At 52.0% G+C, this 11,414-nt stretch overlaps 1 protein-coding gene across 2 annotated transcripts in view; it reads right to left on the bottom strand.

Annotated features, from left to right (window-relative positions):
- The window catches only part of Fbln1 (fibulin 1), a 78,530-nt gene that overhangs the window by 51,273 nt on the left and 15,843 nt on the right, over positions 1-11,414 (bottom strand). For both annotated transcript variants that reach the window (XM_021216832.1, XM_021216831.2), the window contains exons 2-7: positions 9,967-10,072; positions 7,640-7,775; positions 4,968-5,139; positions 2,823-2,879; positions 1,550-1,651; positions 904-1,041 (exon numbers count right to left, since the gene is read on the bottom strand). In XM_021216832.1, coding sequence (XP_021072491.1) covers positions 904-1,041; positions 1,550-1,651; positions 2,823-2,879; positions 4,968-5,139; positions 7,640-7,775; positions 9,967-10,072 — 711 coding nt within the window. The remainder of the gene's footprint in view (positions 1-903; positions 1,042-1,549; positions 1,652-2,822; positions 2,880-4,967; positions 5,140-7,639; positions 7,776-9,966; positions 10,073-11,414) is intronic.

The raw sequence follows: 11,414 nt of genomic DNA, 5'->3' as shown, positions 1-11,414 counted from the left end.
AAAAAAAAGCTCATTTCTCAGACTATAACCCCAAAATATTTCAACAGAGAGGGTGTTACAAAAAGGGCTGTAGTGAGCCAAACTGTGTAAAAATTGCTAAAGTCTTAAAAAAAAAAAAAAAACCCACTCCCCCTCCCTGACTTATGAGGCAAGCTTTTTGCTATTTAACAAATCACTTAGGCGTTTTCCTGGCAGGTATATTATTCATTGAGAAGTGTATGTTTGGATTAGATCATACAGCAATTATCTTAGCGACAATAAACATAGACTTTAATTCTTTTTATCCCGAGGTCTTCACAATAGTCCAAATATTAACAATAGTTACATCAAGATAGGACAAGATAGATTGCCCTGTCTCGAAGTTCACGGCTGTCAAAGGTTCAAGTGTATCTACTCAGCTGGCCCGGTTCCCAGGCTCTGGAGTCCAGAGGCTCAGCCAGGCAGCAGTGCAGGGTGGGGCAGCGGGATTGCTCAAGGGCTTGGCTGCCAAGAGAAGGCGTCTGGCTCTTGGGTCACCCCACATAATTCAATGATCAACATTTTTTACACAAGACCTGTGCTAGCAAGCATCTTCAACAGAGCCTGGTCTGTGTCTGGGTTGGTTCCCTTTGTACGGAAACACAAACGAGGACCCTGGACTTGTTTGTCAAAGATCAGGCTCCCAGCTTTCTAAGTCAAATGGGCTAGTGTCATTAACTCAGCACCATATTGAAGTAAACCTGCTCATCACAGACATTCCTTCATTTGCCCTTCTGTACTTGCAAGGAGGTGGACCCCCTCCTTCTTCCAGTACCCAAGGCGGCCACATGGGGGCAGCACCACAGAGCCCAATGGGCCCTTCCCTCAAGGCCATACCCACAGCTGGGGAAGGGGGCTAGTTTTAGATTTGGATGTGAGTTGTACCTTTGCAGTTATTATCCTCTGTGAGCTCATAGCCAGTCCCACAGCTGCTGTCCCGCTGGCAGCGGAAAGAGCCCACTGTATTGATGCAGGATTCTCCCAGCCGGCAGTTATGGCTGCCTGTGATGCATTCATTGATATCTAGAGAGATTAAGGCGATGCAGAAGTAACCAGGGAGATCAACCAAGCCTTAAGCTTGAGCAGAAGGAATGTCCCAGAAGCCATGGTGGATCTGGCTTCCTGCATGCATCAAGTTGCCCAATAAAACTGAGCTGAGTCTTGCTGTGGGGGCAAGACATCTGGAGAGGGGCAGACACCAAATCAAGCCCTGTTACATTTCAGATCTCTTTGAGTAAGGGCCAAGAATCACAGTATCTACAAGATTCCCACAAAGGAGGCTGCATCTTTCCCATCTCTTAGACAACGGGAGAGGCAGAAAGATCTACCCAAGACCTCACGGCAGATCCTGAACCCAGGTGAACCCCAATGCAGCCCTTTGCCCACACTGATATCTAGTTTCTTCTGGAAGACAGCCTTGTCCAGGCAGCACGCAGGTCCCAGCTGTGTTCCAGGAATGGAACAAAGGTGGTGCCACGCAGGCCTGCTCAGTAGAGGCTCCCAAGTACAAGGGCTAGCTCTCGGATGTTACCTTCGCAGGAGACACCATCCGACTGCAGCTGGTAGCCCACAAAGCAAGAGCAGATCACCTCGTCCCCAGTGTCACGGCACTGCTGCTTACAGGGCCCGCCACCTGCAACCAGAGCCCATGGGAGCTAGTGAACAGACCGAGCGACCTTCAGGTACCCTCCCAGGATGCACGGACACAGAAAACAGGCTCCTTGCTACAGCCACGTGTGGTCCTTGGGACACTCGCAAGCCTCGGCTCTGGGCGTCTTCGGGGCTTCTGAAGGCAGCAGAGGTCTGGTAAGTTAGGGACCTTGTGTTGCCTCTGTGGTTAGAGTGGACCTGAGGAGGCATACTGCTCGAGGTCGACAAGAGGCCTGGGGGGAACAGGCTCCACCTGGAGGCAGGGCTCTATCAGAGCCCATGTAACTCTCAAGAATTTCCAGCTACCCATTCCCACGAGCTGGTCCATGCCCGGTGCTGCCACAATTGTGGGTATAGCCTCTCCCTGCCTGGCACCTCCCCTGTGACTCACACGGGATACTTTGAGCGTAACCCCATTGGGATGACCTGTGCTTCCTTTGCCACAGCCTGGCTGGCTACTGGGGGCACGCAGGCTTTACCATGGTGGCTAATGGAGCTTCCTAAGTTGTCACACCAGCTGTCACTCTCCCAGAAATCATCTGTGGCCACGCAGAGAGGGCTCACTCCAAGCTTCCTGGAAGCTCCTTATCTCCCTCTCCCCTCCCTCCTGGCCTCAGTGCTGGTTGACACTGTGTGCTGGCTCTATCACTTTGTGATTAAGCTGCCAGCATACCTAACACCCAGCCGCAGAGTGAGCCCTTTGGGTGGAGCCGAAACAAGAGCGGTCAGGTTAGGTGCGCCAGAATGTTCTTGAAGAAAAGGTTTAATCAGGAAAAGCTGCGCTGCGTGGTCACTCTGACATTAAGTGCAAAGGTCTCCTGGGAGACCATGACTCTACATGGACAAGCGGGGCTCCAGGGACACACAGATAAGAAATAGCTACTCTCCTGGGGCATCCCAGCCTTGGAGAAGCGTCATCACCCAGAGAACCCAGGAGCTTGCAGGCGCTCGAGTGCTCACACCAGTCTTGCCTCCATAAGCCACTGTTCCCACAGAGTCCTGGCTCTGAGCAATCAAGGGTGGAAGAAACAGGGAGCCCCAGGGGGCCCCAAGAGCAGAAGTACTTTCCAGCTGAGTCTTAGCAGAAGTCAACACTATCCCCTGGGCTTTCATAGTTACCTACCAAAGGGCTCCCACAGATCCCAACATCTCACCTCGACAGCGGTCATTCAGGTAGGGGTCTTCTTGGTCCTCATCATCAGGAATCTTAGCTAAGGGTAGAGAGATGACACAAGATCGCACAAGCACCTGCTCCTCCTGTCAGCACCGGAAAGGAGGCCCATCCAAGCACACCACACTCGTTCAACTTTAGTAAATGTACCTTCACTTAAAGGGGCAGGTAAGCTCTCCCAAAACTTAGCCTGAATTAGGTATCGTAGCCTGTGAGTATAAAGCTCAAGAGAGATGTAAATGAGGTAAAATTCCCAGCAAGCATAGTGCACGGATTGCCTGCAGCTTCTCAAGGCTTCCTACACAACTCAGGAGCTCACAATGTAAGTGAGCAGATGAAAAAAACCAGTCGGTCAGGGCTGGAGAGATGGCTCAGCGGTTAAAAACACATCTTTCTTGCAGAGGACCTGGGTTCAGTTCCTAGCTCCCACACTTGGCTCACAGCCACCAGTAATTCCAGTTCCAGGGGCTCCAATTCCCTCCTCTGTCCTCTAAGAGAACTCTTCAGACCATGGAGGGCACGCAATATACATATATGCAGGAAACACTCATACTCATATAAATTAAAAACAACAAGAAACTCCTACATCACAGAGCCATGGCCCTCAGGGCTTCAAGCACGGGTGGCTGTAGTCAATGGGAACAGGTAGAGCTGGCCAACAGAACTGCTTCTGTGGTCCCACAGCCCTCTGAGGAAAAGCCTGAACACCGGTGCACCCAGCCACTGGCCCACACTGGCCAAGACTCAGAAAGGCCAAGTCCTCCCCTCTCTACTGCTTGTCATGTGACCTTACACATCAAGGTCTTCAAGAGAGGATCAGATCAAAGGGCAATCACCCACCAATCACCAGGGCAAAGTGAGGTCTGGAAGGGAGCCAGCCTCCTGCAGAGCATGTGGCTCTCTTCCTGTCTCACAGCCGTGATGGTCAACCTCACGGAGCAAGTTGACGGGATGTCACTATGAAGGGAACTTTGGTGACTTGAGTTAAATCAATGAACTCTGAGATGAGCAGATGGCCTCTGGGATGTTAAGTGAACCTCACTTAGGCAGTTGGAGGCCCTAAGAGATGGAGACGGAGGAAGAACCTCCTGCCAGTTCAGTTAACGCCAGCTTTTCCCTGGAGCTTTGGCCCGCCCTCCAACCCTCCAAGGCCACACAGCTCTCTCTACACAGCTGTTCTTTGGTATCCTGGGACCCTGGAGGGCATTAAAACCCACAGGCAAGGAGGGGTGGAGAGATGGCTCAGCGGCTAAAGAGCATGCGCTGCTCCTGCAGAGGATCCTGGTTTGGGCCCAGCACCTATATGGTGGCTCACAACCATGTGTAACAACAGTTCCACAAGATCCCATGCCTGTTTCTGGCTCCAGTAGACGCCACACACATGTGGTGCAGAGACATAAATGCAAACAAAACATTCCTACATATAAAATAAAAATAGATTCATTTTTAAAAATCGACAGACATTCAAGTCTCTTACATAGCATGCCATGGTGTCTGTCCATTATCTATGCATATCCTCCTGTAATCCTTAAATCATCTCTAGATTACTTTTAATACCTAATGTGATATCAATGCTATGTAAATAGTTGTTATTTTGTTCAAGGAGTGACAAGAGAAATGTCTGCACACACCCAGTACAGATTCAAGATCTTTTCTCCAACATTTTCGTTGAGTGTCACGCGCACATGTGTGTGTACAGGTGTCACACGCATGCATGCACACTGTAGAGATTACACATCAACATCCAGTGTCTTCCTCTACTGCTCTCGACTTATTTCTTGAGAAGGGGTTTCTCACTGAGCTGAGGCTCGTTCTGGCAGTCCAGTGAGCTCTAGGGGCACTCCTGTCTGCTCTACACCCCAAGCCCTGGATTAAAGATGCATGCTGCTTTGCCTTGCTTGTATGTGGGTCCCGGGGAGCCAAACTCAGGCTTTCAGGTTTGCACCCCAAGCATTTTACCCACTGAGCCATCTCTCAGCCCTCCCTTTCTCTAATATTGTTAATCTGGGATTGGTAGAATCCAGAAATTTGACACCCACAGGAAGGGTAAGTCAACGATGTCACAGACACAGACATGTCCCCAGAGAAGACTAACGCACTGCTCTGCACTGGAAGGGAAAGGAGTCACCTAGGTCCTGAAGGTCCGCGCCGTTGCCTCGGACAAAGTCGGAATTCTCCCGTGCCTTCACGCAGCAGGCACGGAACACCAACCCACACTGGTAGCTTATCATGACGATGGGTTCACAGGTCTGGTCTCGGGCCAGGGATGCCTTTCCCAGCATGCAACAGTGGCAGCACCTCTGTGAACAGAAAGATTCTAGACTAGGTCAGGGGTTTGTACAAGTGGCCCTTGGGACCTCGAAAGAACCTCAGGGTCACACCCCTGACACCCTCTTTCTTGTCTGTGTTCTCAAGACAGTGAGGAAACACCTGGTGTGGGCAATTTATCAAAATGTCAGAAGTAGATAGAAAAGCATGCCAGGCCCCTCCAAGCCTCCTAGGTCTGTTTGGAAAGCGACCTGCAAGACCTGGCACCTAGTAGGACTACATGTCCCTCTCTACCCACATGACTGCTATGGTGGTGTGAATGAAAACAGGGGCCCCAAAGGCCTGTAGAGAATGGCACTATTAGGAGATGTGGCATTGTTGGGGTAGATGTGGCCTTGTTGGAGGAAGTGTGTCACCATGGGTGAGCTCTGAGGTCTCAGACCCTTAGGCTGGGCCCAGTGTCTCACTCTCTTCCTGTGGTCTGCCAATCTCAGCTACATCTCCAGGACCATGTCTGCTTGCATTCCGCCATGATGACAATGGACTAAACCTCTGAACTGTAAACCATCCTTCACTAAATACTTTCCTTTGTAAGACTTGCTGTGATCATGGTGTCTCTTGGCAGCAATAAGTTCCTGACTAAAACAACACTCCCCTCTGGACCTCCCTTTCCTGACCAACGATGCCCCCCCCAGCCCAGTCCACCCATCTTGAGAAGAAGGAGGCAGACCAACGCTCCTGCTCTGTCTGCTAGGTCTCATCTCCCTGCCGGAAGAAAAGGCGCACATTCTCAAGCTCAAGAGTTGGGCACAAGAGCCCCAAGGTCCTTAGGAAGGCATGGGACCCAGTCACTGATTTTCACAGAGACCTCATATCCCAAAAGTTAAACCTGTATTCCAACTCAGATCCTGGGTGCTCAGGAAAAGTCCCAGGTCAGTCCTTCTAAAAACAAAGAGCCCACAGCAAGAAGCTTTGCTTCAGCACCTGCAGAGGCTGGGGGCCTTCTCCATCCAAGTCCTTCTACCCACTCTGCGGCCGCAAAGAGCCCCGGTGATCTCACCCTCGTCTGCAGTGTGAGTAATCTTTTCCAGAAACACACTTCATTAAGTCAGCCAGGGAATCTGTTCCCGCTCTTGCTAGAATGTTCTATTTCACACCTCTTCTTTCCTCAAGTCTAGGGATGGGGCAGAGCTGTCTGCCGGGCATCTAACATAAGCAGAGGCCAGCCCTACCCTGGGAGGTGGTCACTCAATGCCCAAAGTCCTGGCTAAGAGACCCCCTTAGCCAGACCACCCATTCTAGCCCCGATTAGCTCCCTGTACTGGCTGGTTATGTCAACTTGACACAGGCTGGAGTTATCACAGAAAAAGGAGCCTCCCTTGAGGAAATGCCTCCATGAGATCAAGCATTTTCTCAATTAGTGATCAAGGGGGGAGGGGCCATTGTGGGTGGTGCCATCCCTGGGCTGGTAGTCTTGGGCTCTATAAGCAAGCAAGCTGAGCAAGCCAGGGGAAGCAAGCCAGTAAGTAACATCCCTCCATGGCCTCTGCATCAGCTCCTGCTTCCTGACCTGCTTGATTTCCAGTCCTGACTTCCTTTGGTGATGAACAGTATCATGGAAGTGTAAGCTGAATAAACCCTTTCCTCCCCGACTTGCTTCTTGGTCCTGGTGTTTGTGAAGGAATAGAAACCCTGGCTAAGACACTCCCCATGTCAGTGCCTTCCCCAACCCCTCATAAAGGCCTGATGGCTGTGGTAGGCCACAGCTATTGAGGCAGAGTCTGGACCCATGAGCAGCCTCTGTCTGTGTGTCTACCCACCCTCTCAGAATCCAGACTCTAGTCAGATTTTTCACTCCTTGGCTCCATTACCACCCTCCTGAGGGAGATGGGTGTCTCCCCGGAAGCAGCTGTCATCAACGCTTCTGGAAATCATTTAGGGGGACAACTGACTTTCTTCCTGGGCAGGTAGGGCCTGACCATTGCTCTATTTGTATTCAAGCCTACAGGTGCTGTAGTCATCCCCCATGCACATACACAAGCCTTCCATAGCTAATGTATGCCCAGGACCACTTCTTATTCTGATTATGTTCTATGGAGAATCCCCTCCGAGTCCTCAACAAAGAGAAGTCACTGAGTGTGGGCCCCTCCAGACTCCAGTGTCTTCCTATACTGTGTGGTTACAGAATCCCATGTCATTAGAGGCCCTAGTGTGGGTCTGGTGTGAGCTCAGAGCGTCAGTTTACCTGAGGAGCAGAGACGCATGGGGCTCTTGGCAATAGGGAAATGGCTACCCTGAACTGAGAGGATTTTGAAGGGTCCAGAGAACCCCTGCTCTGCCTCCTGCCTGAAGACAGACTCAGGCTCTTCCCTGTTCCCCAGCGTGGAGCTGGCTTGTCACCATCTCACCCTGCCTTATCTGGAAGTCTGGCTGGTAAGGCATACATACTGTCTGAATGAGAGGGGAAGGGTACCTGAGTGGTCACAGGGAAAGGTGGACAGGGAGAACGGTGGTCTTGGTGGCCTTACTCACCTTTATGAAGATGGTCTCGAGGCTACTGTTGTAGCTGTGGAGTGAGGTGCAGCCGTCTGGCTCGCTGGCCAGGTTGATGCCGGTGGCACAGTGCAGCTCTTCCAGTTGGTTGTGACAACATTGCTCCTGGACCATCCTGTGGGCAGAGCAGGGCTCCTTGGTGAAGCTGAGCTCAGAATAGAGGCTCTAAGAGAGGAGTGATGTCCTCCCACGGCCCAGCCCCCACAGGGAGAGAGACACACAGTAGGACTTAGCAGGTGTTTGGTTAGAGAGAGCAAATGCAGAATGGTGTCCTGAGGTGGGAGCCAGGAGACCCCCAACTCGGCACACAGTTACAGAACATCCTCATCTATGTAGAAAGAAAGCAGGCTGCAGGACCCGTCCTCCCCTCCTTCCACCTAGCTCACTCTCCTCAGCCTCCAGAGGAGAAGTTTCAGAGAGTCTTTTGACACAGTTGGTGAAAGGACTAGACTGGAAGACGTAGCCACCACGATGCCCAGTCCTAGCCTCCCGCCACCCACAGGATTGGCTACGAAACGCTCTTCGGGAAAAACAGGACCTGAGCCTGCCAGAGTCTATACCTCAGACTCAAATACATGGTGTGACATTTCAGAGGTCAGAAATCCAGCCCCGCAGACAACAGAGATGGAAGGCTGTCAAATATGGCTCTCCTCCAGACCAAAGTAACCTCAAGGCAGAGCCAGCAACGGCAGAGACAGGAACCTAACCCGAATTGTCTGCAGGAGTACAGACAGAACAAAGACAGGGAGGTTTCCCTGCCTCCCCACACTATGTCCTTGGCCTATGCCTGAGGACAGAGGCCCCAGCCAGCCTTTCCTCTACCCAGGGCTCGGATGTGTGAACCTGGTTTCCCATGGCTCTCCAGATCCGGGATGGGTGTGTCTTCACAGTGACATGAATTTCACACCTGCTTCATTGGATGTACAGGCCAGAGGTATTTCACTGAAGGGGACTGAGCAGGACTGCCCGATGCACCTCTGCTTCAACCTGTCTAGGGTCCCTCAAGCTTATCTGTCCTAAACCCTCTTCCTCTGAGCGCTGTCTGAACCTGGTGAGGGGTGGGGCGCTGCTGCCCTAATGAGGCTTTAGGGAGAGGATTCGCTGGGTACCTAGAACGGGACCCCAAGGGTGCTGGGGTTGGTCCCTCATACCCGGGGTCTGTTCTGAGCAGCTATGAGATTCTCTCTCCATCTGGCCTCTCCACACTCCCAGCAGGACCAAAAGCCGAATTGGGTTTCTGAGTGTTTAAAGCCCGATTCTACCCCACCCCCACCCCTCCTCAGCCTTCTCCCAGCGGCATCCCTTGCTTCTCATCTACCCAGCTAGACAAACTGAACCCCTAAGCCATTGCCGACACCCCTCTGGATCCCACCCTACTCCCGGGACTGACAACTTGGCTCCCTGCCTCCACCCAGCCAGACCCTTCCCTCTATCCCAGGCTACTGCCCAGTTCCAAGCTACCTACATATCTCCTAGAGTCCTCCGAACAGCCTGCTAGTCCCCCTCATGTCAACTGGCTTTTTAAAAGACAAGTCTGGACAGATGTGCTGGCACCCAATTTATACCTAAACCCTCCATCAGATTCTTACCCTGCTCCAGTTACTTCCTTTAGTAGCCATGCTACCAGGAACAATGGGGAGCACCCCACCCCCACCTCCCTTCGGCTCTGTGTCTTTCTGCCCTGCTGGTCCACTGTTCAGAATATCTCTGGATGCCTTGCTGCTGCCCCAAGAACCTGCACAGCCTGCCCCCGAGTGTCCTCGCTGGCTGCTCCCTCCCTGGATACAACTCCCACACGCCACATGTGACTGTGGAAAGATCTGATGATTTCTTTACAATAATCGACATAATCTATTATCATAATCTGCTCTAAGGTTTTACATTCCCCCAAACTTTGTGAGTAGCCTGGTTTCATCTAGAGAGAGAATAGAAGATATGCTGAGGCTGCATGAATGAACTGTTTGTGCTCTTGGGGTCTGTGGGCAGGTTCCTTCAAGTCTGATGCTCTATGTATGACAAACCTTCCTTATACCTGGGGAAATGACTTGCCCAGAGTTAGACAGCTGTGGCAGACCTGACCGCACATCTGGATGGTTTTACTTTTCAGGCTGGGGAAGGCAGCAGATGCCCCGGCGAGCACTGGGCAGCTCAGGGCAATGAGCCAAGCTCTGCGCGCAGGGCTTGGAAGCACAGAGGGAGGAAGGTTCCCCCCCATCACCATCTCGGACATCTGGCGCACACTGTCCTTTCTCCTGCTTGCCCGCAGACGGGCATGTGATGTCAGACAGTGGTAACAGCGCACATACCTGCACTCCTTGGATTCTGAGGTGTACGGCAGCGAGCAGTCCCTGTGCTGGTTAGCCATCCGATTTCCCTCCGCGCAGCAAGCCTCCATGGAGATGTCTGCATTCGCTGTGTAGGGAAGAGAACAACGTGCTGATGGGTGACCCTGCTGGGAATCCTCCCCACCCCAGCCATGCCTGCTTCTTGCAGCCCCAACTACAACACCAGGCCAAGTCTGGAAGAGCAGGGAGTACTCATAGAACACTCTTAATCACTTTGTAACCAGTAATGAGCATGCTAACCACTCTCAGCTGGAACTGTCTACCCTACTCCTTCCACAAAGGCCTGGGCCAGGTCCGAATGCAGCAAGCTCAGTGCAGAGCATACAGGCCATGCCCCGGCTTTCCTGGTCCAGACAACAAAAGAGAGTTCTGCAGACAGATGCATGGTAGGGGCACCATCGACCTAGCACTCACGGAGTGATCAGGGTCTGACGCCTCCAGAGGGGAGGGCAGGAAGAAAAGTCTCCAACAGTGGCAAACCCTCCACATCCAGGTTTTGATTTAGTGTTTGGAACAAGCTATAAAGGGGTTTCCACCCTCAGCATACAGCTGGGGGAAAACTAAGGCTGGTGATAGTCCCGCCCTTAGGCATAACAGTCTTTTGTAGAAACAGCGACCAAAGAGGTGAGGTCAGTGCTGGCCTGGCACAATGCCAGGCTCAGAAGTCACAGCTGTCCTGCCAAGCAGCTAGCACAAGCCCTCAGCAAAGAATGGAGTCAGAAACTAAAGCTCTCATCTCAGCCCAGGTCTTTGGCCTCACTAGGCTATGTCCCCTCTGCTATTGGCAGATAGAAGATCCCCATGAAACCCCTAAGGTGCCACACATTTGCTCTCAGCCCAAGGGACTTACAGGACAGGAAACGTCACCGGGAATGTTGGTTGCTATGTAGATGGCCACTGCCTGTCAGCACCATATGAAACTCAGCTTCCAGAGACACCAGGGATGCTTGAGAGATGGCTCAGAGGTTAAGAGCCCATGAGGCTCTTGCAGAGGACTCGAGTTCAGTTCCCAGCACCCTTACCTGGTGGCTCACACAACCACCTGTTACTCCTGCACCTGGAAACTGGGTGCCTTCACACACATACTCATACATATAAATACAAAAATGTTCTTAAAGAAGAGGATCACCACGGGAGAGTAGGAAAGACTGCTCTTTCAGAGGACCCAAGTTCAGTTCTCAGCACCGACATCATACCTCATAGGGGGATCCGATGTACGGACTTCCACATATGCTCATGGGCACACACGTGCAGGCACATATATATAAACATGACGTAAACATGCCAGGCACATGCCTGGTGTGGTGGTGAACGCCTTTAATCCCAGCACTTGGGAGGCAGAGGCAGGTGGATTTCTGAGTTCGAGGCCAGCCTGGTCTTCAGAGTGAGTTCCAGGACAGAGAAACCCT

Source organism: Mus pahari, chromosome 17 (genome assembly GCF_900095145.1).
Source record: "Mus pahari chromosome 17, PAHARI_EIJ_v1.1, whole genome shotgun sequence".
Classification (NCBI taxonomy): domain Eukaryota; kingdom Metazoa; phylum Chordata; class Mammalia; order Rodentia; family Muridae; genus Mus; species Mus pahari.
This window is presented reverse-complemented; position numbering and strand designations above follow the sequence as displayed.